Raw genomic sequence first — 20,190 nt, 5'->3', positions numbered from 1 at the left:
CTATCATCTCCATGAAGATCACTCACAGTTCTATATAATTTGTCCTAGTTTCTCTCCCATGCTTCAGTCTTGCACTACCAATTGCCTTTTGGATACTTCAAATTGGATGTCCCAAATACAAACATACATAGATATAAACATATTATATATATGTATGCATGTGTAGATGTGTAAATGTATTTGTATGTGTATATGCATATTTAATGTGTGTGCTCACACATATATATGTATATATATAATATGTGTGTATATATTTATTCATTCCTTCATTTATATATTCATTAATTTATTTCAATAAATCCAAAATGCACTTATTTTCTTTGCCTCCAAATACTCCCTGTTTCCAGACTTTCCTTTTTCTAATGTACCATGATTCTTCCAGTATCATAGCTTCACATTCTTACTTATCCAATAAATTTCCAAATCTTGGTGTTTCTATATCTGCAATATCTCTTACATCCGAGTCTTTCTTTCTCCTAACATATCTACCACCTTGGTTCCAACCTTCATCACCTCTTGCCTGGAGTACTGTAACATCCTTTTAATTGGTCTCCTTGATTTTTCACTCACTATCACAATCCATCCTACAGATTGTTGCCAAAAGTAATTTTCTTTACTTCTTAGTAGCTCTGTGATAAAATATAAACCCATCTGGTTCATTTGTTAAATCTTTTATAACCTGAATTTATAACCCTGAATTATCTTTCTGGCCTTATTTATCACATTCTCCCTCCTACGTTCTGCCATCTAGACAAACTGACCTTCTTTCAAACTCTTTCTTCAGGTCAATCTCTGATCTCTTTGCCTTTGTGCTGCCCATCCCACATGGCCAGAATGTACTTCTTCCTTATCTCTAACTCATAGTCTTTATTGTAAGAAACAAAATATCTTACTAAAAACTCTACTGACTTTCTGATAATCCAGGAAAAGTTTTATTCTGTGTTCTTGCACTTAATTCTGTGTCTAAGCTAGTAGGGAAACTCTTGAAGCACAAAGGCCTAGATAGATCTTTTATTTCCTATGCTAAAGCACAAGTCTCTCCCCTGATTCCTCATTGATTGGGTTTTACAGAGGTTACAAAATGTGAATCGCTATCCTCGTTCGTTGTCCTAGTCCCTATTTCATAGGGACTTCATAGGCTTCAGATTTATTTTTTTAATTTAAATTATTTCTTTAATTCAATTTTCATTACTCTGTGGAAACTAAACCCTCATCCAATTCTCATATTTATCTTCTTTTAAGATGCAATATAAGCACCATCTTTTGAATGAAGACTCATGATCCTGTTAGTGACCCTCCCAAATTATCATGCATTTAGCTACTTTGTATATTTTTTATTTCTTTATATGTATTCTATGTCATAATATGTATATATTAATTGATTCTATCTATCTATACAAATAGACATATATATTTTAATGTAAACTGGTGACTAAGGATTTTTTCACTCTTTGGATTTGTATCCTAAGCATCTAACTCAGGATCTGGTATACAATGGACTTAAAAAATGTTGATCGTTGATTAATTTAAAAATGTATTTCTTACAATTATCAAATTTTTTATATATCCATTTTGTAATTTCCTTCCATTATATTGAGGAATTTAATTCTTATATTTCAGGTCAAAATCATCACATGTCTTCCTTTTGAAAATTTTGATTAAAAAAAATCTCTATTTTAAATTAACAAGAATGCTATAACAATTCATGGAGTATTAGAGCTATAGCCACTGGTCCTCTTTAGGAAAATTATGTTCACAGGGTAACCTCCCTAGTCTATAAAACCCCATGCTTTTGCATCAGTGTAGTCATAAAACATTAGCTGAACACTTACACAGAGTGAGGCAATTCAGGGTGGAGTCACTTATTTCTGGCAGGCAAAACCAAATTAACCTCAGCTAAAATGAGTTAGTATAAGAATAAATGCAAAAGAAAATGATCACTTAGGGATTCATTATGACTTGAAATACATTTTCCAAGACTAGGTTCCATGGCTTCAAGTTACTTATTAGAGCAACCTGAATGAAAGTTAGTATCTACTCTGGAAAAAGTATTCCCTCTTTTCCATTATCCATACTGACCCAGCAATTTTTTCCTTTTTTCAGGCCAACACAATATCTATACACTACATGTCTCTATATCATGGAACATCTACAAAGATTCATAGGTACTGAAAATGAATGGATATGTCAAATTTTGGCAGACCATATGGACTTAACTCAGTAAGTTAATACTCAGTAAGTATTAGAGCAGAGAACACAATATCAAGTCACGTATCAGGAAAAAAGAACTTGCCACAACAACAATTCACTACCCAGTTTCGTAATTCCTCAGGGTGACTTTAATTATTTGGCAAAAAAAGGTGAAAGAAGGTGTTAAAAAACTGATTTTCTTTCAATGAATGAATGCACAAAGCACTTTTCTAGATTATATGTGAGAGAGAATATCAGGGTAAGGGGAAGATAATAAACTATGTAACAAAAAAGGTTTGGGAATTGCCAATATAGAGGGTAGGCAACCCAGAAAAACAAAAGTATTTTAAACATTATAGTTGAATGCAAGTTCCTTGTGGCCAAGGAATGTTTATTTTTGTCTGTTTATTCCTAGTCCTAGAACAATTTCTTTTTTTTTTTTTTTTTTTTTTTTTAGCATTGTAGGTGCATAATAAATGTAAGTTGTGGCCAATCAAATCTGAACCAAAAAAAGTAATCTGGAGTAATAAGTAGGATCAAAAGTTTGAATTGGACAATTGTTAAAGGATAAATAGAAATAGCATAAACAGTAGCTCTTCCTCATATAAGACATTGCATCTCTATACTTGGAATACTTTCACTGATTGTCACCCATGCTTTGAATTTTCTTCATCATCATCTCAGCTTCCTGGCTTTCTTGGTTTCTTTCAAATCCCAGCTAAAGACCAGCTTCTGTAAGAAGGCTTTCTACAGCTCCTAAAATCTACTATCTTCCCACTGTTGATTACACACTTCTTGCTTATATGTAATTGTTTGTATGTTATCTTCCTCCTCTAGATTGTGAATTTTTTGGGAATGGGGTCTGTTTTTTCCTTGTATTTTCAGCACTTAGCACAGTGACTGGCACATAGTAGGAAATTATTAAATGCTTACTGACTTCTTATCACATACCGAATTCACATAAAAATCCATATATGCCTAAAGGGAAAACACACTGATAGCTGGGATTGCAGCATTTTATTTCAGAATTATAGAGAGGCCAAACATACATTGTATTACATATTTCTGTATTGGTTAGTTTATACAATTTAGGCAGCATTGTTACACACAGATAGATAGATATTTTACCAAAACAAAATCTAATAGTTTAGATATACTTTATTCTGAGCAAACAGATACATAGTAGAAAAACCCATTTGTATATAAAAGATTAATTTGTGCAATTCTAAGTATTTCTATATTAATCAACTACTGAGAGGCATTGATATAATTGCAAACATATTACCATAGTTGAAGATTTAAAATACCTTAAAGATGAGACTTATGAACAGACTTTCGAATAAGCCTTAAGGAAGGTCTTATTGTCAAACCTATTTTTAAACATCATATGGCTTCAATAGGAGCTTCAAGATTTTCCTACACTCTTAGCTGCTGCCTTCAAACAAGATTTCTCACTGCCTAAGTGCCTAGTCCACGAACATTTTCACTTGTTCATTTAAGAAGGAGAACAGTATCATTTGGAAGGCAATAATGTTGCTCCTCTCCCACCCATCCCCAATTCTTCATTCTTTTGACCAATGACTCACAGTTAATGTACCCTATAGGCAGTTTCCAAAAGTCAACCAGAGAACAAGTGATCAGAATGTGAAGGTCAGTATAGATACCTATATATTTAAGTATTATTTTCAGCTTCTTGGATTCTTTTGAATTGAATTTGCAAAGAACTTTTCATCTGGAGAGCTGATTTAATTTTCTATTTTTTAGTGGAATATAAAGGTAAAGAGCTAAATATCAGAATTAGAATGCAAACAATGGAGAAACCCAAGGAAAGTAACTGACTTGTGTAACTCAGTGAAGATAAAGTCTAAAACTGTAGATTACTATGGCTATTTCAAATAAATCAGCAGGATGAAGTAAAAGCAATATCCAATGGTGAGATTCTAGCTTTTTCTCTAGTTAGAGATGACCTTTGTACTCTACCAATTTATATGTGTCTTCAAGCTTATCTCTCTAGAACTGTACTAGCCTGGGATGGCCAGCGCCTCCTAGGGCTGGAATTTTTGGAAGTGTGAGGTAGGGCTGGATATGGGATCTAAAATATTTGGAAGGAATGATTTAATCACAGGCACATTTCTTAATTAAAAGGGACCAGCACTGATAGGTCTTGGCTAGAGAATGAGAAAAGACAGAAAAATCTGGAGCTGATATGAAAGGAAAAAAGAGAAGTTAGAAATAAAAGTTGCAAAAAGGACAGATAAATTAAATTTGATATCTAAAGATTGGATAGTAAACTTATGGAAGCACCTGAACAAAAGTTGTCCAGTATGAGCAACCACAGTGGCAACATGATTGGCATCATTAAAATTGTGGAGAGGTGTAGGTAAAAAAAAAAAACCATCATTCTGTGGAATCAAAACTGGAATCTTGCCCAGTTCTTTAAGTATAGCAGATCTGGGGTGGAACCTCTTTATTTCCATGACTCTCATTCATTTTAGCCCATTGATGATAAATAATATTGGAAGTTAAAAACATATGTAAAGAAAAAAAGTGATATTAGCATCAAAGTTTTCCTTTAAATATTTTTAAGCACAGTTTCCATTTTGGCCATTTAATAAATACTGTTAAGACCATTATTTTTGTAATCAGTATTTTATGATCCTTTTTCAAAAGGTTATGCATTTTACTCTCAAATTGCATGAAAAAATTTATATCATTTATATTATATAGTTATAAAATAAATTTAGCTAAATTTACTCATTTATTCTGTTGGGTGAATGCATACTTAAATTTAAATGAACAAAACAAAATTGTGCATGATAGAGGCCCACAAATTCATAATGAAGTTACTATATAAAACGGAGTAGATTGATAAAACGTGAAAGAATTATTTTTTTTTAATAAATAAGAACACTGCAAGCTTGAAGTCAAATGAGAATCTAACAGATTTGTTTTTATGAGTGATTGACTTATTCTGTGTTTGCTATTGTATTCTGTTAATATTTTCAGATAGAAGCATTGAGAACAGTTCAGACTGAAGGACTAAAACTAGGACAGCACTTATAAAATCATGTACATGTTACACTTCAACTTTCCCAGCCATAGGATGCCTCTTTAGTCACTCTGGGATGAATAATTTTTAAAAAGAACACATTTTAAGAAAAATAAAGCTGTCAGATGAGACAAATAAACAATAAAATTGGTTTGGGTTCAAACAAGAAGTTTCTTAAAGGGACGCTCACTGATTGTTGAACTAGGAAATTCAAGGAACAAAGTTCCATACTGTCTCATGATCAATGAATCAATGTGACTAGGAAAAGCTATGTATACAGGGCTAAGTATCACAGAGAAACATGAAATCATCTTAGTCTACAATGTTTATGAGGGGAAAGAAATAATCTCTGGAATTAAAGTGCTTTGTCTCTTAATACTCCTGTCTGGCTTATCTAAGGGTAACCCTCAGTGAGGGTAGTAAGGAAGCTGTGTGATATTACAGTCAGCAATGCATAAAAACATAACTCTCTTTTGTTGGGAGGTTTAAATAAAGAGCACATGAGATTGGTGATCAACAAACACACTATAATAACTTAATTGAATACACACTCACATACACACACACTATTACATAAAAACTGTAGTTAAATGAAAGGAATTCTCCACTGCTTCCCCCCACCTCCACTCCAAAGTTTCCAATGGCACCAGATAGTGCAAAATGAAAGAGTCATCATCATCTTTTCTCTTCTAGGTAGATATGTTTTAGAAGGGCTTCAATTCAGGAATCATCTTCTTTTTCTGCAAACCCCCACCAGCTACAGTTTTTCTTTCAGCTTCATGTCAATACTTCCAAGATGAGGAGGACAAGTAAAAAAGGGAGAGGGAGAGGGAAGAAAAGCATGAGGTCACTGTTCAGTGTTCACTTGTTACATTTTTAAAATTTAAAAAGGGAATCTACTATTCCCTTAAAATAAATCATGCAAAACTTGATGAGAAAACTAGATGAAATGATATCCTCCTCCAATTCCTGATCCCTACTCTTCCCCTTATCATATGGAAACAGCTCTTCTTCTTTCTTTCGTTCTTATAGAATTTTATGGAAGCATTTTAGGCCAGGCTGAGACTTAGATCTGGGGTTCAATCTTATGTGTAGGATAATATGGGTGAAATGGGTTCCTTCCTGGAAAGTAAAGCATCCATTAAAAAATAAATAACATTTCAGAAAAGACCGAATAGGTGGTTAACCTGGAAAATGTAACTTCTAATAAAGTACTATTCATTTTAAACTAGACAGAGAAGAATTAATTTCTAGAAGTCAAATGATTTGGCCTAAAGAGGTAGAGTAATTTAAATGGGTGGAAATATTAAAAACTTTGTGTATCATCAACTATCATCTTCCCTTTCCCAGGGGAAAAAAAAAGGAAAATTAGTTGACAGCCTTCAGAATATGGGTCAAAAAAGAAAGAGAAATTGTTGGGATGAGTTTTGAAGTTTTGTAGTGTCATTTTTTTAAATGGTCCCATGACTCTGTGTTCCTTGGATTACCATATCATGTTTTCATAATGGAATTTGCTGACACTAGACAAAGTTGTTTTTTATTATCTATTAAGTGATATCCATATACCATACTCTTAACACTCTACTTGGTATGGATCCCTATGGTCAATCTTTCTATTGGGGGGAACTATCTTTCTGTTTTATTTTTATTTCATCTAACAGTCAGATTTAGTAAATTATTTGTGTGTGTGTGTGTGTGTGTGTGTGTGTGTGTGTGTTTTATGATAGCACAATAACAACTCCAAAATATCCTGGATTTCCTCTGGGTTATCAACATTTTGTAGTACTGTAATAATTGACATGCTCAATCTAAAGAGGGGTTTTAAAAAACTTTCATTATGCCTATGCTTCCCTCAAGCTGGAGTGTTAAATTTATTTTCCCTTTCTAGATTAATTTCTAGAAGTCAAATGATTTGGCCTAAAGAGGTAGAGTAATTTAAATTGGTGGAAATATTAAAAACTTTGTGTATCATCAACTATCATCTTCCCTTTCCCAGGGGAAAAAAAAAAAATGAGAAAAAAAAAGATAACTGAGTATGTTATCTTTCTCTTTTCTCACTCAATTCTTTGTTGTCTGGATTTTAATATCACTCAACAAAAATTACTCTTTCCAAAATTAACAATGATCTTTTAAGTGTTAAATCTGATAGCCTTTTCTCAATTCTTATTCCTCCTTGACCTCTGCAGCATTTGACACTGTTATCACCCTCTCCATGTGCATATTCTCTCTTCTCTGGGTTTTTATGACTTTATTGTCTCTTGGGTGTCCTGCAATTATCTGCTCCTTCTTATTCTTCATTTCTGGACCATTATCCATATCATACCTCCTAACTGTGAGTGTACCCCAAGATTCTAAGGAGCCCTTTTCTCTTTATGCTGTCTCTTAGTCATCTCATCAGCTCACACTGATTTAATTATCATTGCTAAAATAATGACTTCTAGATCTACATATCTAGCTTTGGTGTCTTTCCAGATCTCAGGTCTTATATTATCAACTATTTTTTAGACATTTTAAATGGATATCCCAGAGGGATCATAAACTCAACATAACTGAAATAGAAGATATTGATTCCCATCTCCCATTCCTCTTTCATATTTCCAAATGTGATAGTGGTCAGGGAGATCATCATCCTTCTAGTCACCCAGATTTATAATTTCTCACTTTCACTCTATATATCTAATCAGTTGCAATTTTTTTCTTTTCTATCTCCACAATATTCACTTCTATTCCCTTGTCTCCATTCATACAAGCTGCCACTCTAGTTCTTTTTACCTAAAATATGCTCTTTGTTCTACCATTCAGATCACTAATAGAAATCTGAACCAATATTGGGCTCAGGAATCACCTAGAGAGATACTATTTTTAAATGACTTTTCAGGATGACAATTACACATTTAATGAGCTTCAATCCAGGGTAACAACGCTGTTGAGGATATTGACCCAACAGGGGAAACCTGGGTTCTTGTGGAACACAATCGTTTACATTTTGTTTTCCCCATAGTTATTCCTAGGGCTATATCAGCACATAATTCCTGCATATAGCCTCAGATTTAGTGCTTCAATCTGTTGTGAACAAAGAGTTGAGTGATTAAAACTTTACTCAACTAGTATTAAGAGCAAGTCTAGTTTCACATTTATACTATAAGTAAATATAACTTTGTTCTAACAAGCTTAGTAGTAAAATCTGAGGCTGGTGGTTAAGTTAATAATTCAGGATGCTAAATGTTTATACATAGATGTTTAAATTGTACTAATGTTTCTTCCAAATAGAAACATTCACTGAGGTATGTATTTTTCAGTTTCAGGAAGTGTATGCATGAAAATGAGAAAACAAAGGTCTGGGATTAGTTTTTGAAAATATGGCACAATGTGGAAAATTAGATTAGGGTCAGAACTAATGGGAACAGTTTTCTGTCATTGCATTTAATAGTGAAATATTGGGATAATTCTATTATGTTTCATGATTTTGGTGGCTATTTAAAAATTGAGTGCTGCAGAATGCCCAATAGGATAGTTTATTGATGTGTTAAAATCAATGTGTTTCAACAATAGCAAGATCATACAATGACCAATTCTGATGGACATGGCTTTCATCGATAATGAGATAATTCAGACCAGTTTCAATGATCTTGTGAGGAGGAAAGTCATCTGCACCCAGAGAGGGGACAGTAGGAACTGAATGTGGACCACAAGATAGTATTTTCACTCTTTTTGTTATTGTTTGCTTGCATTTTATTTTCTTTCTCATTTTTTTCCCTTTTTGATCTGGTTTTTCTTGTGCAACATGATATTTGTGGAAATATATATAGAAGAATCACACATGTTTCATATATATTGGATCACTTGCCATCTGGGGGAAGGGATGGCGAAAAATTGGAACACAAGGTTTTATAAGGGTGAATGTTGAAAATTATTCATGTATATATTTTGAAAATAAAAAGCTTTAATTTAAAAAAAAGAAAAAGAAAATGATGTAAGTAGTACATCTCTTTTCAGTGAGCCCGATTAATTCAATGTCATCAAAAAAGTCTTTAAATCTTAAACCAATCCAATGCCATTTACAAAAGGCATAAAATGCTTCCACAGAAAATAAACTTTTCTCATTTCCCTTCTTCCCTAAAGTATGGAATAGTAACACTCAAAAAACCAGAAAAAATAAATTGGAGTTTGAAAGAAGGAAGAAGGGAAAGAGTAGGAGGTAGAAGGAAAAGATTTCTCCCTAGTACCCAAACCTAATCACATTCTTGACCTTGGTATTGGGGGTGAGGAATGAGAAAAGGAAAAAATCCAAGAAAGAGTAGGTAAAGTGAGAAAAGTTGAAAGAGGGAAGTAGAAGGATGAGATGGGTTCTCCAAAGTGGTTTACATCCCTCAGAAGGGGGGAAGTGGAATCAGACACCAAAAGAAAAATAGTTCTTCCATGCCCCACCCCAAGCACTAAAATAAACTCGGACTAAAATGAAAAGAAATTTCCTTTGCCCTCATCCCAAATCAAAACACTGATGCATGAAAGTATAGAACAAAACAAATCAGACTGAGATATGGGTAAACTCCAAAGCAGTTGCAGCAGGGTGGGTGCATTGAAATTTTAGAATTCAATATCTATGCCATCTCAGGAAACTGGAGCATAGGGCGAAATTATATATTTGTGCGAGAGGGTGATCTTTTTTCCAAATCTTCCACAGCAAAATTCTCTTCACATCAAAAGTTTGAGACAAATGTGGTCCACAGTAAATAGTTGCTCAGTTTCAAAGGTTTCAATTAAAGTATTTTAGACTTTACTTTTTAGCCAAAGAATTTGTTTCTGCTGCTTCCCCTCCTCTGCTGTGATGATATATTTTTGAGATTGGCTTCATTCTTCTGATGTTTGACCAGAAAGATACAGTTTTTATTCAATGTTCATGGTGTCAAGAAATGATAGGATCATTGATTTTGAGCTGAAAAGGACCTAAGAAGTCATTAAATTTAACTCCTTCATTGTACAGATGAGTTTAATGACTTTCTTCGAATTCAGATCTATGACAGTGTGCTCCTGTTCTCACAGATGATGCCCATTAGAATCTGAAAGGAACAGGAATGGTTCCCACGTGTTTCATGAAGCAAACATTTGAATTCTGATTATTCTATTCCTTCCAGGGTTCCAAGAATAATAATTGATATAAAAATCTCTGCAGACCATTGATGCAAAGGAAAAGTTCTTTGTAAGAGACCATGTTGGTAAAAACAATATATTTCACAAAGTATCTTATGCTATTAACAAGCTGTTTGACTTTGGATAATTCATAATCTCTCTGAGCCAATTTTCTCAAATATGCAAAGGGGAAAAGATGAGACGATCCCTAAGTTACTTTTCCACACAGATACAGGGATAAAAAGGCTGCCCTAATTAGTCGTATATACAAAACAAATTTTTTTTTGTTCTTCCTTCCCTCTCCTCGCCCACCCTGCCCCCGTCAAAAAAAAAAAAATCAAAGGCATGATGGCAAGCAAAGAACCCCCATCTATTTCTGGAATATCCTGCATCTATGCATCATTGTGATATAACGGTTACTCTGAAGTCTTGAAATCTATGTCAGTGGCACACACTGAACCTCTGGCATGCTTTGAGAGGATCAGCACTAATAGGCTAGCCTTATGGTGGTACATTTTTTGGCCATGGCAATCCCATGAAACCAAGGAAAACACCAAAGGACTGTAGCTTGCTTTTATAGAGACAGTAGAAAGTGAAGTATCAAATGCAAATATCAGACCTCACTTATGTGGTAGATTTAGGGGAAATAATAACAATAATATCACCACCACCACCACCAACACTAATAATAATTATCATTTGTATGGTATATTAAAGTTTATTAAGCACTTTATTTTTGAGTCAAATTTTTAAAATTTAATGAACAAAAACCCATTTTTCTCTTCCTCCCATCATTCTTTCCTATTTGAGAGAAGGAAAAAAATTGCAAAAAATAGCCATAGTTAAGCAAATCAAATTTTAACTTTAGCCATGTCCATTATATATATGTGTGTGTGTGTGTATACATATTTATATGTGTGTATGCATATACAAATACATACATATGTATATGCACATGTACATGTCAGCCTATACCATAATTCTATCATCTCTCTTTAAAGAGATGGGTAGCATATTTATCATGGGTAGCATATAGTAAAACATTTCATATTAATTGTCTCATTTGACCCTAACAATAACCTCATCGAGTACATGCTATTATTATCATCCTCATTTTAGAGATAAAAAAAACTGAGACAAAGTACTTAAATGGCTTGCCCAGAGTCACACAGCTAGTAAGTGTTGGAAGTGTATTGAATCAGGAAGATTTAGGGGCCAATATTCTATCCAATGGGCAATCTGATTGCTTCAAGAATCACAAAGAGTTTAAAAGGGGACCTCAGAAGTCAACTAGGAAAGCACCCTGATTTTACAGAAGAGGAAAATGAGGTTCAGGTAAGTTCACTGACCTTTACAAGTTTACATAGGTAGCAAACACCAGAGACAGAATGTAAAATCAGGTCTTCAAATTCATTAGAATAAACAAAAAGATGATGGAATTTCTATCAAAGCATCTTGTTCAGATCTGGCATTGCTATTTATTATCTGTGTAACACTGGAACTAAATGATTTCTAATATTTCTTTCAACCATAATTTCTATGATCCAATATTGTTCATTTGCATACTTAAGTCTCCATCCCCCAGGCTCTTTTTGAATCTGAATCTGGTAAATAAATAAAAAGAAATGTCAATAGGAAACATCTCTTTTATCAGAAACATAATTAGATTGATTCCTAGGACAAGTAGCCTGAAATGTTCCCATGGACAAAGTTTGTAATTGATGATATAAATTAATTCAAGAAGTGATTGACAAATTAGGGAGACAATATAGTGGTTCTGGAGTACAAATTGGAAGACTATTTACTACTTTTATGATCTTGGGCAAGTCCTATTTCATTTTCTATAAAATGAGAAGGTTGAATTAGAAGACTTCCAAGGTCCTTTCCAGATTTATGAACCTAAGAACTCAAAATCAGTTGAATAGAAGACTCCATTGAACACATGTTACATTCTGTTTCCTTGAAGTTTCAATGCCCTTGGGGCCACTTCAAGAGCTTTTAAGTTAGGCTGCATGTAAGTAAATGAGATTGTGTTTTTAAGTGTCAGAGAGCCAATCCAACTTCATGGAATCCCAATTTCTCTTCTAGTCACTGACAAAAACATATACATTAAGGCAAGCTGGACAACTGAGATGAGTTTACCCATTCCTCAAATCCTTCTGTCCCTGTGCAGCCAACAGTTTATTACAAACAAGAACAGAGCTGCCATAAATGGTGGATTTCTTACTCCTGCTCCATAGAAGACATTTCTGGATCATTTGAAAGGCAGCTAGCTCTGGGTATAAGGGAAAAGAGGCAGAAGTAAACATTTTTTTCCCCACAGTGACCACTTGACAGGCATAGTATATTTCAAGAGTTTGTCATCTTTTAAAATACCAAACTATCATTTACACAGTATTTATTGATACACAGCCTAAGAGTTTGATAAAGACAATGGTTCTATGAGCATCCATTTTGTTTTTGAGTAATAATGAACCTTGATTTGGGAAGTTCAAAAATACAAGTGGAATGTAGATACTTTAAGGACTGCAATGTTGTGGGAAAAGCCTCAGATGACCTGGTTGGTAGCCAGGTGGGATTTGGCAGAGAAAACCTGAATCTCTGTAAACAATCTGAAAGCCAAACTACTTCCTGAGGCAAGCAGGGAGAAACCCTGACAGAATTACAAATGAACCCTTTTGATTTTGTATAAGCTTTTTGTCTAAGTTCTCTAGAAACTCCATTTTTACTGTATCTGATCAGAAAAACAAGTTATGATGTCAAATCTCCGAGGTTATTTTTTCCCTTATAAAGATGTGCTCATACTGTAGATCCTTCCTAAACTTTTGCTGTACATTTAGCTGTTGCTAAAGTCAATGGCATATTCCCACCTCATGGCATCTGCCCTTTAATGGCATCTTCTTCATGGTTAATTGTAAATTCCCCTTGTTAATTGCTAAAAACCCTTATCATATGTAAATATGGCTTACTCTTAGCAGTTTGATAAAATCTTTGCCCCTTGATTTGAAGTATGTCTAAGCCTACAAATTCTTTTGAAATGATTTATGACACCAGCCCATAACTTCAATATTTCTTTTAGGGTATAACCCCCATGCTTCATCATTTTGGTGGTCTGGCATGGGGAGACTCTCCCTGTATCCTAACCACACAACAATGTCATGTTTGAAGACTGGATAGGATATTTTCTCTCTCCAGGCTTCAGGCTTCTTATTTATAAAATGAGGAAATACCAGCCAATTACTAAGGTTGATTCATTGAGCCAGAAAGAATTTCTACTTTTCTCTATTCTGATGACAATTCCATAGCTGATTGAATGGAAATAAATGACTGGAAGATTTTACTCTTACCTCAGACATGAAAACACTTTTCCTTCTATGTAGGAATTCACTAAGATAGCCTTAATATATTTAGCAAGAATGTTTACAGTCAACCTTCAATTATGTGGAAATGGATTATTGACATGGCCACTGAATTCCAAACATAGTTTATGGCAACTTGCCTGCAGTGAGTCAACTGAAGTGGGCTCAATGAGTTTATTTTCTTTGCTATTACCATAAACAAAATATTATTTAGGAAGATTAATCTGGGGAGGAGATAAAGCATTATGATAGAATAATACAAATATTTTTTAAAGTAGTTTTCCCCCAATATTTAGTTGTTGTTGATGTTTTTCTTTGCTAATGGAGTATGGATCACAAGAATAAAGACCATGTACTTAGCATAGTACCTAGAATATAGTAGATGTTTGATAAATGGTGATTTATTGAATTCAACCTCTAACAAAATTTAGTTTCATCTGGCAAGCAATGGCCTATTTTGGCACTTGTGCATTCTATATTTATAGAGTAATTATTCAGCACTCTACTTCTGTTAATATATCACGGGGTTGTCACTCATAAAGTGACATAAGAGTTTTTTACAAAGTATGCAGAATAGTCTATACAGAAGGCAGATAATTTTTAAAAAAAAATTTCTGAGTTTTCTTCTACATAAAACAAATATTTTAGAAATTACTTTTTTGGGGAGGAATGGGAGAGTTTTCCTCCCTCGTGTTTTTTGTTTACATAGTTAGAGAAAATTCAACACTTTATCTTATGTGCCACATGACTTCAGAATTTATTCATATTATTCGATTAATTCAGAATGTATTTCAATGTTTTAGGCCACTGTGCTTAACAATTAAATTTATAGTGTAAGCAAAAGAGGTGAGATTAGTCATGGATTGCCAGTCAGGTAGTTATGATCTGCGAACTCAGTCATGGTGACTCAGTGGTGGCCAAGGAAGAGTTTTTGACTTAGAAAAACTCCTCCGAACCTTCTCGTACAAATATAGGAATGAGAGGAAGGAGTGGTACAGTTTTCACATTTCTTGACAAAAATATTTGGTTGCTATGAGGTGGAAGAAGTTAAGATAAAGAGGAACTAAGTACTAGAATCAAAACGAGAATTTCCAATATCTGGCTACACAACTCACAGGTTCTGTTCAACAACAACCTGTGCTTCTTCTTTGCATGTCTACAATTGGACAAATTATTTTTAATGTTTTAAAGACAACTTCAATATTAATAGAAGCAAGAATCAAATTGGGCAGATGCTTCAGATTTGAAGTCCTGAACTACTTGCTCTGTCACAGAGAAAGAGAGAAAATATGGTACTTGTAGTCAGAACAATAATCCCTCTATGACTAGAGAAGAGACATAAGGCCAGTAGTAACATGACCTTCCAGCGCAGAATGAAATGGGGAGGGGAGAGATTGTGAGAGGAGGAGTTTTTAAAATAATGTCCAAACAAAAACTGTTATTCTACCTGGAAAAATGAATAACAATTGAAGACTATATTCTATTTGGAAGGAATAGATTAATTTAACAATCTAATATTACTCAAAAAGTAGTATTGTTAAATAGTCCTTCTCTCTTACAAAATAGACTATTACACAGTCACTGGGATTCTAAACTAGAAACATAGGGGCATATTTCTTTAATGGTCTGCCTCCAATATTTATTGCTAAATTTAGGTACAAATAAATCTCAGAGAGGAGGAAATGAATTCAATTATTCTTGCATGAGGATGATGACCCGAGATGAAGCTTATTGGTTATTTGATGGCTTTCTTCCTCCCCACAGTGTCACAGTACTACACAATTATTGTACATTTCAGCTAAAAGGTTCATTAAAATGTAAATGGATTCTACCTGGGGTACAATTTATATCACTTAAAGTCACATCAGCCTAACTGATTGACAGGGGGAAGGAAAGATCACACAGAAACTAGGAGGTGAAGTTTTCATGAGAAAAATACTATTTCTTCTGTTTCAAGCCAAAATGAAGACAATAGTAATACCACAAATTAATGTAGGCTCTGAGGGCTGTACACAGTGTGTGTATGAGTACATATAACCATGAATGAGGAAGTAGTAGTTACCAACTTTTAAAGTTTGGGAACTTTAAAGTTCCCAAAGCACTTTCTACATTAACTTCTTAACTCCCTTCCATTAACTCCTTTGCTCCTCACAACAATCCAGGAGGTTTGTGATACTATTATCCCCATTTTATATAAATTGAAGCAGAAGTTAAATAACTCACCTGGAGATACACAGCTAATAAGTACCTGAGGCAGGATTTAAATTCAAATCTTCCTGATTTAAGTCCACACTTTATCCTCTGTGCCATGTCAGATTAGTCAATGGATGAATTCAGAATATACTGAAATGTGTACAGTGGCTGGGCTTGTTGATTAAATCATAGTGAAAGTAAAAGTTTTGGAGTGGGGTGGATGCATAGTTCCCAAAGAGCAGCAATATTTATCAATATGATTATTACAAATAGTTCTCATCTGTTCATTCTATTAACTCCCAGAGGGTATATATTTATTGATGCTTTTCAATGACTCACTTAAGATTACTGCTTATCTCAGAAAAGAAAAAAAACAAAACAAAACTAAGTTTATCAAAAACATGAAAGAGACAGATATGATTTCATGGATATGGGGAATTTCCAAATGAGGAGACTCCCTCTTACCAGTGAAGCCTAATTCCTTTTCTGCAATTTATAATCTTAAAGTCATCAGGAGCAGTGAGAGGTTAATTGATTAACTCAGGGTTACATAGTCAAACAGGAGTTGAACCCCAATTTTCCTGGACTCTAAGGGCAATTCCCTATCTCCTCCACCACTCTTCCTCTTTCACATATCTATATTATAAATTTAGATTTTTCTATTAATTCATTTTGGTCTTTCAGTTCCTAAGCATCACTAAGGTTTTGCTATATTGATGGATATATTGGGATATGTTGGGTGTATGTACTACAGTACCTTAGAGCAGAGGTGTTAAACACGTTGTCGCAGGTGGCCCAGCACGCCTGAGTGCAGCCAAACCAGATTAGAATGTAATTGGGAAATATTTAACAAAATAAATAAAAATACAAGAAAGCATAATAACAATCCATTTTAAAACTAAGTCAGTAATCGGCCAGCAGTGAGTCCTTAAGTATGGATTAGTAGCCCTCATTTGTATCTGAGTTTGATACAGCTGACAAAGAGCCCAAATTCCAGGAGACAGAAACCAAGATATATGTGCTTAATCATGTACCTAAATGCTGTGCATGCTCAAAAAATGTTAAACTACCATAATAATATTTGTCAAAATAGTTGGGACAGAAGGCAAACAGAGTTCAATTAGATTAAAGAAGACTGCATTTGCAGGGGATTAGGTGGATTTTGTTTTTAAAGGGCAGCACTATTCTCTGGGTACAGATATAAACATCAAACATGCAGCTCTCCCCATTCATTCCTAAAAAGTAAGCAAAGGCAAGGCCAAGCAGCAGAATCTTACTTAGCTCTTTCAGATGCTTCCCTCAGCTCTTCATCCAGTCTGCATGAGCAAAAATGAAAGGTGTTTCAAAGAAAAAAAAAAAAAAAAGGCAAGCAGAGCATGAGAAAAAAATCCAGCAAAGCAAAGCAAAATATTAGTGTGGTCTACATATATATAAAAAGACTTTTCAAACATTCACTGAAGGTTATGCCTGGAATAAACGGCTTCAATTAAATATGGTATCATTTCTGCCCACTCAATTGCTAAGTAATTTTATTTTGCAGATTCCTTAATCTGAAGATAGATTAAAAAAAAAAAAGTAACAGGGGATTGAAACATGCATATTGTGTAAAGCTAAAAAGTAGCATTCACTTGTTCTATCTGGCACTCAGAATGTTAGCTGGCAGCCTGGGTCAGTTCAAGGATGTGTCTCGTTTAGTAGGTTTCAGCTGCAAAGAAGGTGGACCTCAACAGCTTTGAAAGGGAGATGGAAAATAACACATAACAGAACATAGAGATAGCTTCCTTTCAGTGGCAGCTTGTTGAGGTCACCTACAAGTGAAAGACTGGTTTGTTCACACACATGGAGAGGAAAGAGCATTAACAGCAAAAGAAAGCATTTTACCTCACACTTCTCTTATAAGATTTCTCTTCATCGTACCTTACAAGATAAAAAACGAATGCAATGAGGATAACAAGCACACAGATGAAAAAGATGACAGGTACAAATATATCTTCAAAGAGTAGGTTATCTTGTCAAAATGTGGGGAAATATCTAAATTTGCTTATTAATTTTTTGGGAAACAGGATTACCTGGACCTATAATTTCCTGGGATGTTTTCAGTTCAAAATCTGCTGCATCACCTTTGGACTCTCCACTGAAACAAATAGCTTATTTGCACCTTAGAATTCCAAAGAGATCATTGAGGCATTATGTGATTTGCCCAGGATCCCAACGCCAGCATACGGCAGGGGTAGGACTTGAACCCAAGTCTTCCAATCCAGTAAACATTTATTAATTACCTATTATGTGCCAAGGATTGTGCAAATATCCAGGAATACAATTTTTAAAAAAATCCTTCCCCTATTTACTATGCCATGTAGCTTTTTGTCATATTGTCTTCTAGAAAATTGGAGAGAAATGGTAAATTTAAGAATTATCAAAATGTTCTTAATTTAATTATAAGCTCTCCTTAAAATTAAGTAACTTTCTGCCTCATTCAAGTCTAATTTGAGAAGCTATGAGGCTTAAAGTCTCTTTGGGTTCAATATTTGTTTAATAAGTTATATATAATGTTATCTCAGTTTTAGGGAAGAGCTGTGTCCCCACATAATCTGAAAACTGAACAACAGATAAAATGACATAAACGTTTTGTGAAAATGGGAGGGGAGGGAAATTTTGAAGGGGTTACAAGAAGAGGTATGGGTAACAGGAAAGACTCCTTGTAAACAGGGATGGAAATTCCTATCAAAAGGTGGCTTAACTCCGTCTCAGTGATGAATGCTTATAGGTGAATTTAGGATACTACATAATAGTAGTTTCCCAAAACTTTTCCTAGCACTTTTAGAAGCTAATGTTTATTTAATTAGAAGAAAGAATTATGGACTGTCTCTCAAATATGATCTCACTGTGTCATTAGCAGAAGAGCATCTTATTCCAGCATCACATTTTATTCTATGTATATTTTTTGCTTTTTTTTGTAGGTATATTTCTTTTAAGCAAGAGATCATGGAATTTTGTTTTCTTGTCCAATCTCTAATGCTCTTTCGTTTTGTTGGATTGTTTAATTCATTAACATTACAGCATACATAATCCATAAACATTAAAGCCATTAAAGTTTAATTTATACTTTCCATCATTTGTGGCTCTAGGTTTTTTTTTTTTAATTATCATGTTTAATCTTTGTGCTTTGGGTGATTTTTTTATTACTAGAAAAAAGTTTTATCCTTTTCTAGTCAAACTTTCTCTTGGCTCTCCTTATAACTAATAGAACAAATTTCCAAAGCAAATGGACAGCCCTAAGGGCAAAATGATGAAAATTATGATCTTGGCTTCATTATTAGCTTATATCATCTAAGTTAATTGACCAAAGAGAAATTTGTCAGTACTACCAAAAATCCAATAAAGGTAATAGTATATTGCTTCTGTGGCTAAATTTGACTAAACAAATCAATCTCGTGGCTTGTTGTTCTAATTAGACATTTTCATGAAAGTCTATGAAGGAGTTATTAACTTGGGTCCAATAACTTAAAAAAAAAAAAAAAACTTGATAACTATTCTTCAGTTTAATTGATTTCCTTTGCAATTCTATGTATTTTATTTATTTTAAAGTGTTATTTTGAGAAGAAGAAGAATGTCCAAGAAGACAACAATAAACCAAAAAGCGTGATTCTAGCCTACACAATGGATGTTTGGGTAGGCTGATTTAGGTTTTTAGACCAGAAAGGAAAATAATGTATATTTGTTAGTTTTTTTTTTTTTCCTTTTCAATTCCATTCTAATTCACAAACCAAATAAGCAGACACACAGGAAATTAAAAAAAATATATACTACGTACACAAAGATGTAAGTTTGCAATGATGGCCCAAATATGGGTAGGTCTACCCCATGGTGTCCATGACTTTAAATCTCACTTTAAAGTCTCTTGTCCCAGGCACCACAAGCTTAGAAATCTTTCACTTTCTTTTTTGCAGTTGTGACTGTGACCATCCTTTACCATGTTTTACTCTTTGCTGGCTGCTGCTGTTGTACTTTCTGAACTGCCCTGAAGGGGGCAGGGGGAAATTTTTACCAATTATACAATCTGCTATTTAGCAAATATTACATAATGATTCTTTCATCCAAAGAGGAGTCAGAAAATGAAATGGGATTTTAGAAAGAAAAAAAAAAAAAAGAAGAGGAGAATTCTTCATAATTACTAAGGATTGAGGGGCAGTGCTGATCAATTATATTCCTTCAGATAGTAAAGACAAGAAGGCTAAGCTAATATATTAGCATTACATCTGCAGGGAA

General features: G+C 34.0%; 1 protein-coding gene across 6 annotated transcripts in view; it reads right to left on the bottom strand.

Moving 5' to 3' along the window:
* Positions 1-3,192: 3,192 nt before the first annotated feature.
* The window catches only part of PRUNE2 (prune homolog 2 with BCH domain), a 101,079-nt gene continuing 84,081 nt past the window's right edge, over positions 3,193-20,190 (bottom strand). For 2 of the 6 annotated variants that reach the window (XM_051966663.1, XM_051966690.1), the window contains exons 10-13: positions 17,803-17,838; positions 17,199-17,237; positions 12,597-12,644; positions 3,193-6,027 (exon numbers count right to left, since the gene is read on the bottom strand). In XM_051966663.1, the coding sequence (XP_051822623.1) occupies positions 5,997-6,027; positions 12,597-12,644; positions 17,199-17,237; positions 17,803-17,838 (154 nt within the window). In that variant the 3' untranslated portion in view covers positions 3,193-5,996. The remainder of the gene's footprint in view (positions 6,028-12,596; positions 12,645-17,198; positions 17,238-17,802; positions 17,839-20,190) is intronic. The other 4 variants (XM_051966680.1, XM_051966674.1, XM_051966666.1 and 1 more) reach the window with 4 other exon arrangements.

Source organism: Antechinus flavipes, chromosome 1, assembly GCF_016432865.1.
Source record: "Antechinus flavipes isolate AdamAnt ecotype Samford, QLD, Australia chromosome 1, AdamAnt_v2, whole genome shotgun sequence".
NCBI classification, from domain to species: Eukaryota; Metazoa; Chordata; class Mammalia; order Dasyuromorphia; family Dasyuridae; genus Antechinus; species Antechinus flavipes.
The sequence above is the reverse complement of the archived record's forward strand: the minus strand, read 5'-3'. Positions and strand labels throughout refer to the sequence as shown.